The 20,776-nt window shown below is 33.2% G+C and overlaps 3 protein-coding genes across 3 annotated transcripts; all 3 read right to left on the minus strand.

Moving 5' to 3' along the window:
• Window positions 1–2,511: 2,511 nt before the first annotated feature.
• Window positions 2,512–5,409, minus strand: LOC114186345 (transcription factor MYB101-like). Its single transcript, XM_028074414.1, has 3 exons — window positions 4,722–5,409; window positions 3,114–3,924; window positions 2,512–3,037 (listed from the first exon to the last, which is right to left on the minus strand). Exons 1-3 carry the CDS (start codon window positions 5,067–5,069, stop codon window positions 2,802–2,804), a joined length of 1,395 nt encoding a protein of 464 aa, XP_027930215.1. The 5' UTR covers window positions 5,070–5,409; the 3' UTR covers window positions 2,512–2,801.
• Window positions 5,410–12,755: 7,346 nt separating this feature from the next.
• LOC114184730 lies at window positions 12,756–13,934 on the minus strand. Its single transcript, XM_028072041.1, has one exon. The coding sequence runs from the start codon at window positions 13,932–13,934 to the stop codon at window positions 12,756–12,758; it is 1,179 nt and encodes a 392-aa protein (XP_027927842.1).
• Window positions 13,935–13,949: 15 nt separating this feature from the next.
• On the minus strand, window positions 13,950–15,526 carry LOC114184731. Its single transcript, XM_028072043.1, has 3 exons — window positions 15,101–15,526; window positions 14,880–14,989; window positions 13,950–14,799 (listed from the first exon to the last, which is right to left on the minus strand). The coding sequence occupies exons 1-3, from the start codon at window positions 15,524–15,526 to the stop codon at window positions 13,950–13,952; spliced, it is 1,386 nt and encodes a 461-aa protein (XP_027927844.1).
• Between the last annotated feature and the right edge of the window lie 5,250 nt (window positions 15,527–20,776).

Consider the following 20,776-nt stretch of genomic DNA (forward strand, 5'->3'; position numbering starts at 1 on the left):
AAATGGGACGTTACAAATAACACAATTATGTTTACACAAACTCACCTTTATCAATATTTAAAGGATTAAAAAAAATTAATCTTTAAACTTTGACACAAAATTAAAATTTGTGATTATTTCAAATTTTGATACAGTTTAATTTTAAAACTTAGAAATATGAATAAATATAGTCCTACGAGGCTTGGCCTGTTTACGCTGTTTAACACATTCTAACTCAAGTGTCAATATGAAACGCCGTTTAATATGTAAAAGAAAAAATAACATAGTTGTATTGTAATGACTATATTCACTAAATTTTTAAGTTTGAAAATTAAAATCTATCAAAGTTCAAAATATAGACAAATTATAATTTTGTGTTAGAAGTTTAGGTACTCCAAACATATTTAACCAAATATTTAATTAACTATGAAAAAATATTTGTGTTTTCAAATCTTTATTTTTCTTTTACCAAATTAAGATTTTTCTTATATTAAATTAAGGATATCGTTTTTGTTTCCACTAAATATTTAAATTTTGAAATAAATTCCAATATATTTAATTAGATTTCATTTATTGAAAATTGTTGAATGTGTCATTTATACCTTTTAACTTTTAAACTATAAATATTTTTTTTAATTAGCTGCACATATTTTATTAATGGTTAATTTTGAATATTTTTAAACTAATTTTATATATTATCTCATTAAATATATTATATAAATATTTTCATCATTAATAATAATCAATAATTTAACGCTTTCAATTTTAGTTTAGCAAATACATAAAAACCCACAATTTAGATTCAACATTTTGTCCCTTTTGCATTTATGTTTAGTCACTAAATGAGATATTAATTACAAAATTTTGAAAGTTTCACATCCATTCGTAATAAGACCAATTCACAATATATAAGTGATGCAATCCTCATCTTATTACAAGTTGGCTTTGAGGGATTGACTTAAGCTTAAAACTCACTCTTAACATGGTATCAGGGATCGCTACCACGCACGAGATGAATATACCGTGAGACTTTATGTTGTTCTTTAATGTTATTCTCTCAATTTTTTTTTATATTTCACTTTATTTTTAAAAAATATAATTTTATTTTATATATTAACTTAATAACACTACAATATAATTAACTACTAATATAATATCAAGTATATTTAGAAAATACATACACATTAATAATAATGATAATAATATTATTCAAAGAATCACATTAAATTCCTTCACCCCAAAGTAAATATAATAAAAATTGTTGAAAATTAACTATGATGATCTATATATAAAAAGATTTCTTATTTTGTTATTTTGATGTTCATATTTATTTTTCAATTTTATCATTTATTTTTTTTAAATTAAAATAATTATTTTATCAATTTTACTTTCGAAATTATTTTTCTTTTAATTTAACAGTTTGTTTTTTCAATTTCAATTTGAACTACTTTTAGAAATTTAACCATTTTATTAAAAAAAATACTATTTACAATAAAATTACAAAAATTATTTTAATTTAATGATTATAATAATAATAATTTTTCATTCTTTATTATGAAAAATGTAAACACACCTGTAGCTAATAAAGCTTTATATATTAAATATCTTTTTCTGGTTGTTTATTTATTATATTTAATTGTTGTGTCATTACTAAAAGTGATTAAATTTAATCCCTTATTTTTTAAAACAAAATTAATTGTGTACCTTCCATTTCAATTAGCATATTAATCCATGTCAGAAATAAGGAAAATGATTTTTAACCACTAAATTTTGATAATTTTTCTTATAATTTGAGGTGCATTTTTTAAGTGATTTTTTATTTTTTTATTTATTTATATTTCAAAATCATGTAAAAAATGAAAATTGTTAAAATTTAGTTGTGAAAATATCGTTATAACAATTTTTCTAAAATATATTTTCACTAATTAAGAGCTACTTTTTTCAAGTTAATTGTGATAAAATTAAGTAAATTTGATCGGTTTAGTAAATACATTATATATATATATATATATATATATATATATATAAAACAATAGTAATACTAAAAACGTTATTCATCTAGGTATATTCACATTTATATATACCAAATTATATACTAATTAAGAAACTGTGATTGAACATGCTTTAAACTATTTTTCTTTTTTTTGAGACTAGTCTTAGTTAACCTCAATTATTAATTTCACCTATAATTAAGAGCCATATAAGTTTAGCTGCATAAACGAAAGGAATCATATTCTAGTATTCCTATGCAGTACATTTTGAAATAACGTATATACCTCATAAATGATGACTAAATTATTAGTCATCATAATTCATCAGATCATTATCAACCTAGGAACATTTTAATTAGTACAGTGTTATTTACGTTAGGGCAAGGAGATACTGTTACGAACCAACTTAACGCTACTGTGAATCTGCTACAGTTCCATGAAACTTGGTTTCGGAAAGTCTGATAAAGCATATGATAACACACATGTACACAAACATCAATTGTATAGATGCTAAACGATCGAGATGCAACCTTTGCAGCACTGTTTTTCTAATTGCACAAGGAACCACTAAAATTAACTACAAATGGAAACAAAACAAACAAACAGTTGAATTCTAACTCTCACACCAAGCCATTTGGGAAAGATATGGAATATGAAAATAAGGAAGATGGAAATATGGGTGGTGGCATGGTGCATGTGCAGTTTGAAATAGTTAATGAGCCTAGCTAGCTAACTCAATATCTCTAAATTCTAACACATACTTCACAATGAGGTTTTAAATTGGTTCTGTAATGATTACAGAAGACATAGGTTTTTGTCGAGAAGATACATTTAGCATATGCTGGGCATGTTGTTCCAGCAAGTTCCTAGAGTCCAAGCATACTCTTGATCAGCGGGGTCAGGTGCTGAAGCATTCGGCTGATTTTCAAGTCCCAATGACTGATTCTCCCCTCTACGGTACCACTCAGGCATTGGCATTTCTAAGGGAAACTGATTCAGCAGACTAAACAAGTCATCGTCCATCGAGTTCATCTCTTCCATCGGATCCTCTCTCATCACTTTCTTCCCTGCATGTTACAACTTTATTAATAAGATAAAGAAAAACAAGTATATGAAAGAACCAGAAGAGTGAAAAAGTTTCACCTTTTGAAAATTGAGAGGAGCTATTATCATCATCCCTCTGGTTTTCAGTAGTAGTACTGTTGCCACTGTTCTTCTTCATCGCTGACATCATGGCCTCCTCTTCATATTCCATGTTCTTTCTCTTACAAGATAGTTTTCCAGCAAGGGTTGGATCCTCCTCATTCTTGGACTTGTCATTGTGAGAAAGTCCTTGAGCCTCCATCACTAGAGCATCCAGCAGTCCACTGTTTCCTGGAGGAGACAATGGTGCAACTTCATAGTAGTCATTGTTGTTATTATTAGCCATGGTTGAAGATCCCATCAAGCCATCAACACCACTGGCATAGGATGAAGCAGGGGTTGGTGTTTGGTTGGAAGAGATGTCAGGGGTGGAGACTGACACCAAAGGAAAGGATTCATATGGGGATCCTGCTATAAAGCCATGATCACCGAAACTGTGGTTAAGAAGGGTGGATGATGATGATCCATATGGAGAAAGAGGAGACAGTGGCAAAGCATTTTCATTGGAAAACTTGAAGTGCTTCTGGCTTTGATTGATGTAACAGTTGGCAGAATCAGGTTGGTTTTGCAGCGGATTCGCATTGGAACTTTGGCTAGGGTCATTGAGCTTCTTGGGGTAACAAGAAGATAGAAGTAAAGCGAATGATGCAGATGAATGAGGTTGGTGGTGTTCCATGTAGCGGTGTTGTAGATGGTATGCAGTGGCTTCTGCATGCACCTCGGGAGGATAAATAGGTAACCCTGCTCTCTGACGCCTTTTCATTCTGGTGTTCCAAAAGTTTTTTATTTCATTGTCTGTTCTGCCAGGTAACTGAAACCAGAAACATGATAAGGACGGTGAGAGAAACAAGTTGTACGTCAAACAAATCACGTAAAGGTGTGATGAAGTTTGGTGTTTAGCCTCGGCAAAAGAAAACTCGAGTGGGTCCTCATGAAAATGCATTGTTCAAAGAAATAAACAAAGATGCCAATTCCATATATTCAGACAAAAGACTGAGGTCTGCATGAAACTGTAATTAATTAAAACGAAAAGGGAGAGCCAAAAAAGAAACTCCATTGAAGTTCAAAAGGTAAGAAAGCGAGTTTATCTTTTTTTTTATGACAAAAGCTTCAACATTTAATGGTTTACTGATAATCATTGGCGGAAACAAAACCCAGTAAAAATGTCACCCAACAAAAACAGATAAGCACATAGAGCAGGAAGGTAACCCCTTCTTTGTCTCTGGTTCTTTGCCATCGATGGATATATAGATTTTAAATCAAATTTAGCAGATCTCAACCAGATACGAATCAGAAAAGTAAAAAAGAAAAAAGAGGCTAGAAGAAAAAAACATGCAAATCATGTCAACAACGAGGATGGTAGAAAAGATCCACGCCATCAGACAGCACGATCAAATGATAAAATCAAAATGGAACAAATTACAAACCAATGGGTATTCACTTCCGAAACCGGAAAAGGAAAAAGGCTGTGTGAACAAATGAATTAAACGCATAAGAGAAGAGAAACGATGATGACATGAAAATAAGCCAAAAAAAAAAAGAGAAACAAGCCCAAAAAGTTTAAGTAAGCATTTTGATGTAAAGATATAGATATAGATATAGATATACCTGTGCGGCCATTCGGGCCCATTTGTTTCCAAGCTTGGAATGAAGGTCGATGATGATCTGTTCTTCCTCGGGAGAGAATGCACCTTTCTTGAGATTAGGCCTGAGATGGTTTGCCCAGCGAAGTCTGCAACTTTTGCCGCACCTGAACAACCCAGAATTCTTGTGCACGGAGTTCCAGTTCCCTTCACCGTGCTTCTTCACGTACTCTACGAGAATGGCGTCTTCTGCTGGGGTCCAGGGCCCCTTCCTCACGCGACCTTTGACCTCGCCGTCCTCCTTCGTTGTCGCATTGCTGTCGTCGCCTGTTTCATCGTTGGTGCTGTCGTTGTTGGAGACCGTTCGCGCCATAACAGCTACAATTCACAGAATGCGAGGTCGTGCGTTACAGGAGAAGGTGGTGTATACGAGAATGTTTGATTATAGAGAGAGAGATATATGGGAATGAGACACGGTTGTTGGTTGTTTCTGGTGATGGTGATGGTGATGGTGATGGTGATGTTGCTGTAGTTGTAGTTGTTGTCTCTCTCCTCTCAGCAGAATAAATGAAAGAGAGAGAAAGAGAGAGAGAGAGAGAGAGGAGAGATGAAATGGTGGTGAAGAATGAAGAAGAGACAGAGAGATGTAAAGGGAAGAAACCCTTCTGCCCTTTGTCTTCTCTTTGCTTCGTTTTCTGTTTTGGTTTGATTTGATGTTGAGAATTGGATTTTATGGAGAAGAAGAAACTGGGAGATACAGAGAGAGAGAAAAGAGAAAGAAAGAAGAGCGTGTGGGGCCCAGGCCAAATGCAAAGGTAGCGTTGCTAAGGTTAATTTGGTGTTTCGAAACAAAGAAAAAACAAAGAAAGAGAGACAAAGGGTGAAATATGTCATTAGAGGTGTGAGCTATAATTTCGCTCCGATTTGCATGCTCTGTGCTACGTTCTTTTTCGTGTTTATTATTTTCACCCTTTTTTTTACTCCACTACAATTATATATAAATGTTAAGTAATTTTTATTATTTTAATAAATAATTATTTTAATAACGTCTTTATATTTTTTTCCTATAAATAAGAGATATATAATAAAGGAGAATTTAGTTGAAAATATGAGGAAAGTAGAGAAAGAAAAGAGTGTATAAGAAGTCTGGGAGAAAAAGGTGATGGCTTCACATTTTCCTCGAATTGTCTGAGTTTGTCTTGTCATAGACTTCTAAGTGTTTTCTTTTATGGCCCAAAATTTCAGTAATGAAAATTATTAAACCATTTATGGAAATATTTTCTTCATTTTCAGTTCGTTAATAAATTTTGGGTTTTTACTGATCATATTATTTTTAAATTTCAATATATTCATTTTTAATAAAAATAGATAAGTTAGCTATCCTAATTATGCTTATATACCCAGTTTCGAATTCCAATCATAATGATTATGTATTATCAGTGTTTTAAATAATTATTTCTTCATTAGAAAATATAAAACAGATTTATCTTGGTTGTCTCACTTTTGACTCTTATTAATAATAACATTTTGGATTATTTCAATAATTAATGCATTTTCCATTCTGTAATATACATTTTGACTGTTAATAATTCATCAAAACAAAAATTTATATCTCTTTATAATTAATATTCAATATACTTAAAATATATATTATAATAATGTGTGTACATATCAAGTTACGTATGTTTTAGTTTATATGGAAATGTGAAAGTAAGGTTGGATTGATTTATTCATGTTATATTTCTGAACTGTAAATTAAATTGAATCAACAAAAAGTAATTAGTCAATTTGAAATGAATGGAGCGCACTTGACTAAGATTTTTAAAAATAATAAATATTAGAAAGAAAAAAAACTAATTTGAAATTCAGTCACAAATATTATATCACTAAAATATATCTAAAGGGAAAGACCTAAATCAATACTGTGAAATTCAGTCACAAATAATATATCACTAAAATAGTAGTGAAATGTTCCTAGAGTTCAATCCCAAAATATTTAGGAAAAAAATATTCTAATTAAAGAGCAGTCAAATATTGTGGGTCACTACCCTCCATCAAAAAATTCTCAATTAGTTCTTCTAAACAAAATATAATATGTCAATCAATAGTTAATTACCATATCTTGAAATTTTTAGTTGTTCTATAATTACTTTAAAGTCATATATGTGGTTGAAAATATATCAAAATAAAAAATAGATAATAAGTGTGAAAAACATTTAATGACATTATTATTGATTAAATAACATTATTTATAAAAAATTTATTCAAAACTATATAATAAATTTGATTATTGACTAAATTTAATTAACATGTGTATATATAAGGATAAAATTAATAAGTGTTGACTATAGCATTGTATGAGAAAAAAATCAATTTATCTAAACTTTGATATATGCAATATAATTGAACTATCAAAATATATAATGGATGAATTAATAAAATATAAGTTATAAAAAACGTTATTGGAGAAGGAAATTTTATCAAGAATTTTTCAAAAATAATCTAACCCCTGTTTAAATATTTGTGAGTACAAGAAGTGTTTCACATATGTTATAAATTCATTTAAATCATAAAAATTAATTAAGTTTGAATATTTAAAACTATTTTTAAATTATGAAAGGTAAAAGGCACTAATGAAACTTATGATTTTTGTGTCATAAAAAATTTATTATAACACGTTAAAATAATTGAAAACATTAATTTTACTTTTTAAATAATTTTTAAAGAATTTAAATGAAAATATTAAATTATGTAGATATTCATTTAAGAAGTGAAGACTACCAATTATTCATTTACTTGTGAAAGTTTGAATGAATTTACTACTATACATTTTACACTATAGGCATATTTCAACATTTAATTTATATTTAGTACCTTTATATTTAATGCTCAAGATTAAAAGAAAAGTTGTAAAAATAAAATTGGTCAAAAATTTAAAATAAGAGAGCAGATAGATGTTATATGATGATATACGAGTTATCAATTTTGACTAATAATTTTTAGAGGTTAAAATAATATTTTTAAACTAAATTAATTTTTATGTTAAATCATTAAAGTTTATCATTAAAATTGTAAATTTAATTGTTCAAAGGGTGAAAATCCAATGCATGCAAATCCATTCAACTAATTTCAATAGGGCAATAGATACAACAACATTTGGAAAACATGCAGAGCTTTCGGTGACGTTTCTTAAAAAAAGAGACTTTAACTGTTACATTAAACTTTCTAGAAAAAGTGTTATGCCTTTTTCAAAGTTACATCAATATAGGTACCATTCTTTTAAAAAAGTGTTATACGTTTCTTTGTTTGTATAAACTATATTATTTTTTATTCAGGTACCATTTTTTATGAAAAACACTATTTACTTTGCTTAAATTTCTTGCAACACTTACGAAAATTGATTAAGCATTGTTCTAGTCACTTTGAGTCGTTCTTCATCCTTTATTCGCTTGTTTAGTTATTTTCAGTCTTTGTTTTCTGTAAATTTCTAATTAGGGTTTGAAATCAATTTCGAATCTCTTATCCTTTTCCTGTTTTTATCTCTTTTTTCACGTTTAGTTATTTCACTACTGGATTGGATAACCTTAAGACAAAGTTTCTACGACGTTAAATCTGGCTGATGTAAACGTTTATACCAGTTAAAATAATGTAAAAAATTTAGATACCAAAACTTATGTATGCATAAGATTACTTTGGAACTTCTTAGTGTGTGTTATATAGGGATGCAAAATTAATGAACATCTATGTATGATAACAATAATTATTAAGAGATAAGTTTAATTTTTCATTAAAAACAATTCAATGACAAGTTGGGGATTTCTCCTATCTTTATCACCTAATGTCTTTGATCAAACCCATCTATCTTCATAAGATAGAAAATGTTCACATTTCCGGAATAACAAACTAGTTTGCACATTCATTTCTATTTACATGGCTCAATTTCTTTTATAAAAAAAAACATAAATATTTGTACACTACAATAAGTTTTATAATTATCGATGAATTTTATCAAAAAAATAAACATGGAGGTAAACTCAAATTTATAAACGAATTTTATTGATGGATTTTATAATTTAAATTATTGATGAAAATTTCTATTGGAAAGAATCCTTCGGAAAGATCTATTTGTAAATTAGAGTTTAAATTATTGTATTCAACGTAGAACTATCAAAGTAAGTAAGAACTCGTGGGTCAACCGAGTCCACTCCAGATTCGGATCGAGTTGGATTAGAATATTTTTACAAATTTCAGTACGAGTTAATTTTTGACCTGGCTTACCAAGAACCCGACTCACTCGAGTTGAACCCGTGGTAAGTCGGGTTGGCTCATCAACCCACCTGCAGTTGCAGATAAAGGGTTATACAATCTTTTTGTATTTGAATTGAGTTTGCGTTGTTTTTTTTAGCCAACATATTGGGTTGGCAAATACAAACATAATAATTTTATGATTGTGGTTTGTATTTGGGATTGAACATTATTTTGGATTGTATTGAAGTTTATTTAGATTTTAATCACAATTAAAATTTAGTTTTTTTTGGACAAAAAAAAATTGTACTTTTTAATTAAGTGAATCAGTGAGTCAATCCGTTTTATCCACCAACCCATAGTGGGGCGATCTATGTTTGAATTTTTTTGGCTCGCTACTAAGTAAGTTGAGTTGGGTTGATTCACTAAGTGATCAACCTGTGGTAGGTTGGGCCGGATAACCCGTTTTGACAGTTCTAATTCAACGATCCATTATGTTAGTAAATTTCGTTGATAAATTATAACTCTGATTGTTTATGGATTTTCCACAGTAACTCCATCGATAAATTAAGCGACAAATTTTCCACCCAGTATAATGAATTTTTTTTATAAATTTAGTGGAGATGGGTGAGAAGAAGAGAATGAGGAGGAGGAAGTCATAGTAGGAGATGAGGAAGAAGAAGAAGAGAAAGAGAAGGAAGAGGAGGAGGAGGATAAGTCGGAAGTGACAACAGATGTGACTACGACGATAGAGGTGTGTCAAGGAGGAGAGGAGGAAGAAAAAGAACAAAAAAACAGAGGAATAAAAGGAGGAAGAAAAGACCTAGTTACGAGTCTAAAAACAAATTTTACTAATGGCTTGAATACGTCAATAATTACTAATAGATCATGAAATTTGTTTTCAAAATTTATCGATGAGCACTTAATCGAGTGATGTTTTTTTGTCAATAATTTATAAGTAAACTTGAATTACCAACTGATTTTTCCTATTACTGGCAAATGATGTTCGTTAGAAATACTTAATTTTCTTAGTGGTAAGACTAATTAAAATAATTAAAATTAGAAAATAATCAAAAATATATTTATAAAGCGTAAAACGAAAGTAGCACCCACTATAATCGACTATATTGAATATATATATATATATATATATATATATATATATATATATATATATATATATATTGGTTATAACTTGATAATATATTTTTCAACTACTCAATAATTAATTATATCTCATACTTACTTTCTTTCTTTGATTATTTTTTAATATTTATTCAGGGGTCAAAAATCTATAAATACACATTTTTTTGAGTACTCACTCATTTTTCATTCTCACTCTATACTCTTTTTTATTCTCTCATTTGATTATTATAGAATCTTTTACTTGTATATGTCTTCTTAGCATTTACTTGCAACTCGACGATCAACGTTGTAACTGAAGTTTGACTTTCTTAAGGATTCTACCTCTCCACTTCGATAAATTTATAGTAAGAACAATAAAAGTTATAATTCTATTCAAAATAAAATTTGTCATCTAATAAATTTTTACATTTGTAGATGAACAAAACTTGTAAGAAAAAATTTACAAACTTTTTAAATATTTTTTATTAAAAAATGTTTAGGCATCCTAATATTAAAAAAAATTCAACTAGATTTACAATAATCATGATAAGAAAAAATCAAATTAATTTTCAAATATTGGTATCGATCATATTGTTATTTAGATGACTATGCGCAACAAGTTAATTTCCTTTTTAAAAAGTTAAAAAGAATAAACTATTTTTAACTGTTTAAAAAAACGTAAACTATTTTAAAAGAGTTAAAGGTTTCATACACAGAATGATTATAGAACAAATAAACCCACAATAAAAAATAAATAAAAATAACCACACTCACAACAACAAAGATTTCAACAAAATCATATGATAGAAACACAGAGGAAAAGAGGAGAAAATAGGAAATAAAAAAAAGTATTACTCATTTAATTTTACATCAATTAGGGTGGAATTTTCCTTGATTTTTTTGGAAAAAAAATCAATTTAATGTGTTTACATTTTCGAAACATTAAACCTAAAAGAGAAGAAATTATAGTGGAGTTGATAGCACAAGTAGAGAGGGAGGAGAAGACGGGGCAAAATGAAAAGAAAGGGAAAGATGTAAGAGAGCATGTATTAGCCCAAATATGGGCCCATCCAAATTTAGCCCAAACTGAATTTAATAAAGACAGTTTCTTCCTGCATTCTATCAGATTTCTCCTTGATTTTATTTTTTCAGAACTTACTAAATCAATTCCGAAAATATTTTTTCGAAATGGTGTCTTCAGAAAAATATTTCCAAAACTGATTTAATGCATTCCAAATAATAAAATCCGAAAAGATAGAGTGCAGAAAAATATTTGAAGGGAGCAATAAGAAAGTGCCTTCAATAAAAATCACTTTTTGGTGTTCTAGTCTGGACAAGTTATTCGTATTGGATTTAATTTAAGTTCTGGTAAGCCCATTTTATGGAGAAAACTTATTTTTAAATTTTTTTAGTTTAATTTTGTTTACCCTTATAAATAAACGAAAGAAAGATTGTGATCTCAATCTTTTTATATCGTAAAAGAATAAGTGAATAATAATAATAATAATAATAATAATAATAATAATAATAATAATAAATACAACTCGCATAAATGTTATACTGCGACATAATCCATTGTTATTGAATGTCATTAGTTTCTTTTACTTTAACATATTGTTATTATATAAAATGCTATATTATACTACATTTTACTTATTTTTTTAAATAAAATTAATATTATTCGTGAAAATAAAATCTCCGCAATTTAAGGGATTACATTTTTACTAAAATGAACTTTTAACTTGTTTTATAACTGTTTCGGGGGTAGGGGTCAAGAGTCTACTGAAGAACCTCTTCAAGTTTACTCCACTTCTCACCACAGCGATAACTTCTTCTCCAAGAAAATCTACTCCTTCGCTCGATCGGCTGGGATGGCGATCGGGGTACCTATCTAAAGGACTCCGATGCTTAAGTCAGTAATGAGCCGATCGGTGTATCAGTGTAACTGCTGTAATAAATGCGAATTTAAGATCCTCACCAACCTACCTTTGGACCCTATTTATAGTTTTCGGTGTGGGCCTGTGATTAGGGTTCCTTAATTACGGCCCAATGAACCTTTAATCAAGATTACTAACCTGTTTAACTTTAATTAACCCGATTGACTGACTGTTCGATCGTGTGGCCGATGGCCGCTTGACTGGATTAGTTGTGCCTTGTTTTAAACGAGAACGATTCGTGTATGGCTGATCGACCGATGGGCTTGAGGAAGGGACCACGCGAGTCTAAAGGGATTGATCAACCGATGGTTAATTTACCAATTGTTCGTTGTTGTTTTAGGTGCTGCTCGTGTTTGTCCGATCGACCGATGTGTCATTAGGGATCAGAGTCACTCGTTTAGGTGTCACCGATGGACCGATGAGCCTGAACGTGGCTTCTGACTTATTTGTTTAACCGTTTGACCGATGGTCCTGTAGTTTGTTCACTAGGTCGTTCGACCGATACTCAATTCGATACGTTTGTTTGTAGAACCGATGGACCGATGGACCTACGCAATGATATTTACCTGGCCGTTAGACCGATGGACTTGAGGATTGGATTTGGCCGATTGACCGATGGGACATATAGTACACAAGCCCCCCCCGAGCCTCAAGCGATGGAGGTGAAGCGAAGAGGTTTACCAGTACCGTAATGCCGATTGACCACCCGCGTGTCTCAACAGTTATCTTGCATCGTAGATCGTGCCTGACAGTCATGATTTGAAGCGTCGCGAAGTATGGGCTGTTGATCTGCGCGTGATCGTATGGTTCTGAAGTTGCCACATGTCCATGGAGGTGTCGTCCACGTACACCTCCATGGACCGACCGAACTGCCCCCTGAAGACCTGGTCCATCAGCCTCTGATAGGTGGCCCCCGCGTTCTTCAGACCGAACGGCATGACCTCGTAGCAGAAATTTGCTCGATCTATGATGAACGCCGTTTTGGATCTGTCTGGACCATACATAGGGATTTGGTTGTACCCTGAGTATGCATCCAGGAAACTCAAGAAGTTGTGCCCCGAAGCTCCATCCACCAGCCGATCTATGCTGGGTAGTGGGTATGCGTCCTTCGGGCAGGCCTTGTTGAGATCGGTGAAGTCTGTGCACATCCTCCATTTTCTGCTCGTCTTCTTCACCATCACTACGTTAGCCAGCCACGTAGTATACTTGATCTCTTTGATGAAACCAGCTTCCTCTAACTTCCTGACCTCCTCCTCGACCGCTCTCCTAGGCTTCTCTCCCATTTTCCTCTTCTTCTGAGCAACCGGGCGGGCTTCCCGGAAGATGGCCAACTTATGAGACATGACGTCAGGGTGGACGCCTGGCATGTCGGCGCTCGACCATGCGAACAGATCTTTGTTCTCTAAGATCACCGCCCTTAGGAGTTCTTCTTCTTCCGGTTTCAGGGCTCCCCCAATCTTTGTGACTTGTCCCGGGTGTTTCCCGATCGGGATCTCCTTGGTTTCTCCTTCTGGTTGTAACTGATCCTTTGTGTTCGTTCGGGGGTCCAAGTCTGTCATGGCTACCTCTGAACGGTGTTGCTTCCGCGGATGACTATAAGAAGTGATCCTCAATCCTGCGGCATAGCACTGCCTGGCGATTTGCTGATCTGCATGCACCGTGCATATTGTCCCCTTATCCGACGGGAATTTCATGGCCAGGTGCAGAGTGGAGACGATCGCTCCGAAGGCGTTCAGGCAAGGTGTTCCTAGCAATACATTGTAGGAGGTGTTAGCTTCAACTAAAAGAAATCTAACCCTTACCTCCCGGCCGTCCTTCCGCGAGCCGATCCTGGTACGAAGATCCAGGTAGCCCCTTGTGTCGACTCGTTCGCCAGAGAAACCGACGATCTGCTCATTATAGGGGACGATCAGGTCCTCAGAGAGGTTCATCTTCCGGAAAGTCTTCTAGTACAAGATGTTGACGGAGCTTCCCTGATCGACTAGCACCTTCCCGATCCCGTACTCGGCTACCTCGATCGAGATGACCATCGGGTCATCATGATCAGGGTCGGGCGCCTTGAAGTCCTCGTTCGTAAACGTGATGGGGGGCATCGACCGGATCTTCTTTTCTACTAGATGAACCGATTTTAGCGCCCGAACATGCCTCTTTCGAGCAGCTGAGCTCGATCCTCCGACGAAGCCTCTGGAGATGGTATTGATATAACCCCTCAGGGGTTTATCGTGGCTCCGACTGCGGCTCCTCCTTGGGCTCTTATGTGTCCGAGACGATCCTCTTTTTCGCCTCTCGGGTTCGGGCTCTCTCCGCTTCTCCCACCGGGCCGGGGGGACTCTTCTTACGGGGCTTCTGTTCCTCACCGGGCTTCGCGGAGGGCGATATTGTCGAATATACTTCTTCAGATGCCCCTGCCGAATGAGCTCTTCGATTTTGTCGCGGAGCGTGTGGCACTCTTCGGTGGTGTGGCCGATCGTCCGATGGTACTGGCAGTGCTTACTACCATCGGCATCGGGTGGTGGGGGCTTCTTTCTGGCCGCGGGGAGTGAGTCGGCGCTGAAAGCTTCTTGCAGAATCCTAGCCCGAGGAACGATCAGGGGAGTGTACATCGTGAACTTCGGTGGCTTCTTCTCGCTGGGCCGGGCCGAGGTGCAGTCGGCTTCGGGACTGCGGCATCCTCCTTCTCCCTCTTCTTCAGCCGGAACTCCTGCATATCTTCCATCTGTATGAACTTGGCCGCTCGTTCCCTCATCTCCTCCATCGTCTTCGGCTTCTTGCGGCTTATCTTGTCCGCGAAAACTCCTGGTTGGAGCCCATACGAGAAGTGATGCCGAGCGATTTCGTCGTTGAGATCCTTTATCTTGACCGACATCCGATTGTACCGATCAAGATAACTCCTCAGTGATTCCCCATCTTCCTGCCGGATATTCACTAGGTTGTCGACCGTCAGAATGGTCGGCTTCAGGGGCGCGAACTGCGTGCTAAACCTTGCCTTCAGAGTGGCAAAAGAATCAATATTGTCGGCCGGCAGCTCGGAAAACCACTCCAACGCCTCTCCCGTCAGAGAAGTCGAGAAAACACGGCACTAGATGGGGTCACTAACTGCGTGGAACATCATCTGATGCATGAAGACCCGCATGTGATTGTCGGGATTGGTCGTGCCGTCGTACTTGTCGAATGTCGGCATTTTCCACTTCTCCGGTAGCGGCGTCTCCAGAATGTACGGGGTGAAGGGGGAGAATCCCGACGCGGGGATCGGTTGACGTGATGGGCGGCCCCCATCATTTGCTCCCGAGCTTTCAGCCATCGTGTGCGACAGATTTCCCCTCAACGCCTGTGTCTTCTCGACCTGAGCAGGCTGTGATTGCTCCTGTCCTGTTGGTGGAGGGCGACTCTCCACCCGTTCAACATCTCGATGCTGCTGCACCTGCACTTCATAGTTTCTTTGCATCTCATCCATCCTCTGCTGCATCGCCCTTATCATCTCCCTAGTGTCCGCTTGATCATCTGCCATTCTTCCTCCGTCCATGTTGCTATTTCGGTTTCTCGTGGTCACCATAAGGGTATACTGTCTTAAAGAAGACTGCTCGGCCCCACGGTGGGCGCCAAAATGTTTCGGGGGTAGGGGCCAAGAGCCTACTGAAGAACCTTTTCAAGCTTACTCCACTTCTCACCACAGCGATAACTTCTTCTCCAAGAAAATCTACTCCTTCGCTCGATCGGCTGGGATGGCGATCGGGGTACCTGTCTAAAGGACTCCGATGCTTAAGTCAGTAATGAGCCGATCGGTGTATCAGTGTAACTGCTATAATAAATGCGAATTTAAGATCCTCACCAACCTACCTTTGGGCCCTATTTATAGTTTTCGGTGTGGGCCTGTGATTAGGGTTCCTTAATTATGGCCCAATGATCATTTAATCAAGATTACTAACCCGTTTAACGTTAATTAACCCGATTGACTGACTGTTCGACCGTGTGGCCGATGGCCACTTGACTGGATTAGTTGTGCCTTGTTTTAAACGAGAACGATTCGTGTATGGCTGATCGACCGATGGGCCTGAGGAAGGGACCACGCGAGTCTAAAGGGATTGATCAACCAATGGTTAATTTACCAATTGTCCGTTGTTGTTTTAGGTGTTGCTCGTGTTTGTCCGATCGACCGATGTGTCATTAAGGATCAGAGTCACTCGTTTAGGTGTCACCGATGGACCGATGAGCCTGAACGTGGCTTCTGACTTATTTGTTTAACCGTTTGACCGATGGTCCTGCAGTTTGTTCACTAGGCCGTTCGACCGATGCTCAATTCGATAGGTTTGTTTGTAGAACCGATGGACCGATGGACCTACGCAATGATATTTACCAGGCCGTTAGACTGATGGGCCTGAGGATTGGATTTGGCCGATTGACCGATGGGACATATAGTACAGTAGCAATAAAAACCATTGATAATTTTTAAACTCTAATCCAGGAAAATATATACAAAAATATTCAGATAATGGTTGATAATCTAAAGTGAATTGAGCATTATATTCCCGAATTTCTTTTAGATTTAGAAATATTCGAATAATTCGAAAATTGAAATTGAAATTGGCTGAAATGAAATTGTTCAGGTTCATCATTCATGATAGTTATGTTTTTGACCGTTGTATAAATTATATACGTAATTGTTTATATTACATATTAATGATTTTTTTTTGGCATATATTTTTTAAAATTTAATTCTTTAAATAATTTTTATTTTAACTAAACTAAACTAAAATAATTATATTTTTATCTTTATCTTTTAAATGACCGTTAATTTTATTTAATTATTTTTTAGGTTTAAACAATTTATTTTACTATTTTAATTTTTAAATTATTATTTATTTAAATTGGATTATTTTTATTTCAAACTAAATTACTTAGTTACAATAAAAAAATAAAAAAATACACATGTAAATATTTTCTCCAAATCTTCATGTTCCAATTGCGCCTCCTATTAGTGGCTTTTCCATCTTCAAATCGCAATTCATCTTCATTTCTAATTTCAAAAGAGGAAAAATCACCATGAACGAAGGAGAAGACCCAAAGAGAGTGGATCCAATGAGGAGCGGGGGAACTTCCCAAAACCCTTAACAACCTCCAAGAAACTTTTCATTGCACCCAAAAGTGTTTTTCTGTCTTGCAAAGTGAGGAAATCCCCCTAAAACCTCCAAGAGAATGTGCTTAAATACCTAGTTTTGACACATCAAGGTCATCGTCATCCGCTGACGCGATTCTAGTGGGCTTGACGCAGGTAGTTGTTTCAAATTGATCTTTTATTGTCCTAAACATGTTTCCTTGCGTTTTAGTTTGTTTTCTTTCACCACAAATGTTTCTTATTCACTTATTTCACATATTCAAAAAATATATCATAGGTAAATCAAGCATAATATAATTAAAATACAAAATAATACAAAAACACACTAAACTCGATGATTAAACTAGGAAATAATTAATTTTTTAATGATAATAAACACAAAAATATAAAAATATGTAAAAATTGAAGTTATCATGCAAGAGAAAATTAAAAAAAATATAAAATATACTAATTTTTAAAAGATCGATCGATCCAAAATATTTCTAATTTTTTAATTACACCAAAAAAATCCGAAGGTACGAAAGACAAAAAAAAAAGGATGAAAGAGGCGCACGGAATTTTCAATATTTTTCGAATTTTGTAATCTTAATATGAATAATATAATAATGTACAAATATAATTTTTAAAAAATATATATAAAAAATAAAATAGGAAATCTTTTGGGAGCTAGCAAACAAACACGTTATAATATATTTGGAATCTGTTAAAACCATAGTCTCACTAGTTTTTCTGTAACGTTAAAGAGTAGTTTTAAAATAGTTACACGCATTTACAGTGCAAATATACGCTGGTCTAAATTTTTAACAAAATTAGTTTTAAACCGTATACACACGGCTTGATGTCTCTCTCTATATTTTTTATGTTAATAAATACATAATATATTAAAATATATATATATATATATATATTAAATATATTTAAATGTATATTATATTAAAAGATATTTAGAAAATAATAATAATAATAGTTTTTAAGTTTTTAATTTTTTCAACTATGTTATTATTAATTATGAGATTTTATAATTAGACCTTGTATGTATCAATGCAAAATTCAAAGTTAAAATTGCAAGGAATTATCCACTAGATTAATTATATGCAAATTATTTTATACTTAATATGAGTATTGGTGACATTGATTCAGTCATTTAAATAATGTGTCAGTTAACATAGTGAAAAGAAAAAAAGATTTATATATAACATTTTACTAAAAAAATGTAATATTAAAGTAAATTTTTATTTGGTACATGCGGAAAGATATTTGTATTTACAATATGTCCATAGGGTAATTTTTTTATCGGTTAACAAAATAAAAACCTTCATGTATCATAAAAAATTAGAACGTTAATACAAGAAATAAAACAATTTGATTACTTAAAAATATATATTTTTATTAGAAACCATTTTACACACTTTCAATCATCAAACTTAAACTTTAAAACAAAATATACTTTTATTTTTATTTCTAATAGCGAAAATGTCAAGTTATGTTTTCAATATTTTATTTTTGGTCAAAAAAGTTGTTTTTACTTTTTCTAGGCAGATATTTTTGAAAAAAAAAAAAGAATGTAACATCTTCATAATTAAAATGAAAATAAAATAATAAATACATAAAATATATATTCATAACAAACTGCCTTTTAGTGTTTTTATTTATTTCAGAAAAGTTCTAACTAAGTTTTTCAAATAATCAATTAAAAGATGTTGGCTTTTAGCGGTAAAAGGATATGTATTAAAAAATATATTTCAATCTACAAAAATGTATATTAACAATTGTATACTCATCTCTATTGTTATAGATAATTAGCATGCATATTTTTGGTAAATTTATCTCTTATCATTAGTGTATCATATTGTTGGTCCATATATATATATATAGTGTTTGTATTAATACATAGATTTTTTCTAGATAAAGTAAGTCTTTGTATGAAATATTTAGGATATCATTTTTCAAAATTATCGAATAGTTCCAACAATGTGTGTTGTTAACCTAACAACTCTTCTAGCATTTTTTTTTTTCTTCTTGTCGTTAACATATAGAAGTTTGGTAGTGATAATAGTGATTAGGAAATTTCTTGATGAATAAAACAAAAGGAAAAGGAGCTTTAAATGGGAAAGCAAAGAGCTAGTTGGATAATGTAGATGCCTATCATTTTGTCCAAACCCAATCGTATCCTTTCTTGTGGGCTCTTTGATTATGATTTTGTTTCGAGTCAAGACAAAACCTAAGAAGACACTACCATTATGTTCAAATCATCACTTACGCCACCGTTTAATTTCTGTGGTGAATTCAAAAACAATAACAATTTTGGTTTTTCTTTTATCATGCTTCTCATACGTCACTACATACATTCAAACATACAAAAAGTTTTTTCATAAAGTTTAATGTGAATCAACTATCTTATTTTGGAGAGAACAAAAAAGTCAAAAACATACCAAAACAACTCACCATGGTTTTAATTAGGTCCACGACTATCTTATTCTCAAACCTTCTTCGCATTTCACTTCGCTCCAAACTAAAATTAGTTTATTTTCATATTGTAATTGCTATCATAAAAAATGTATTAACATTTTTCTTTCGATTTTTGAAAGTATTTATAAAGTTTAGTTTAACAAGTACATAATAGTCTCCTTTGGTTGGAAATAGGGAACCTATTATATATCCTATTGTGGAGAGGCACGTAGTATATTGGCAGCAAGAGAAGAAACCGTTTACTAACGACAAGGAATAAGAAAGTGAACACTAATCAAGTTACTCTACATCCTTTGAAAAGAATGAATAAAGTTCACAAGATTTTTTTTTATCGACAACAATGTTAATTATTAGTATTTGTTAGTAGAAGAAGTTGAACTTACAACCTTTCTTACTCTCTCTTCTCTCTTCCAAGCTCATCTCATAAAACTAACCTTCATACCTAAATATTAGTAGAAAAAGTTGAACTCAACTTGTTTTAAATTTTCTTTCAACTTTATCGTTAAGTCAACTTAATAAAATAAAATCCATAATTACATAAAAAAATGGGAGGTGATTTTTTGAACCTTGGTTTTATTTATTTTTGGTAACCACAATTATTAAAAGGACATGAGAATTGGGGAAAGGAAGATGAGGCCATGGAGCTATCTAGGTACATGAAGGAATAGAAAGGGAAAAGAAAAGGGTGAGACCCCACTTGAGTTTGCATCTTCAATGACTTAGCTTACCTTCATTAACTCTTCTGTGTCCCCTCTCTCCAACTAGTCTCTATCATCTCCTCTAACACAATTCAATTTCAATTTTCATTTATATCACTCTACAGGACCATCTCCCCAACCTCTAATAACCATTTCATTTATTGTTAATTTAAAGGATATAACTGAGATTTTTTTTTTAGTATACCACTTGAACCTATATATTAATTGTTGCAACCTTTTTTTTTTCTTAAATATGACAATTCTAGTAATTTCTTTATGATATTACATCACAATCGTGAAAAAGAAAAACCATTTTCCTCCATCTAGAATTTCTAGGTGTGTGATGTTCACCACTCTTTGTTTTTGTGGGTGTTGCCGTAATGGGAAAAGCATGTTTGAAAGGGTGGTGATGGGTTTGGAAAATCCCAGATGGGAGGAACATGGGTGGTTGTCAAAAACCGACATCAATGGATTCATTATATACAATCTGTAA

This window comes from Vigna unguiculata, chromosome 5 (assembly GCF_004118075.2).
Source record: "Vigna unguiculata cultivar IT97K-499-35 chromosome 5, ASM411807v1, whole genome shotgun sequence".
Classification (NCBI taxonomy): domain Eukaryota; kingdom Viridiplantae; phylum Streptophyta; class Magnoliopsida; order Fabales; family Fabaceae; genus Vigna; species Vigna unguiculata.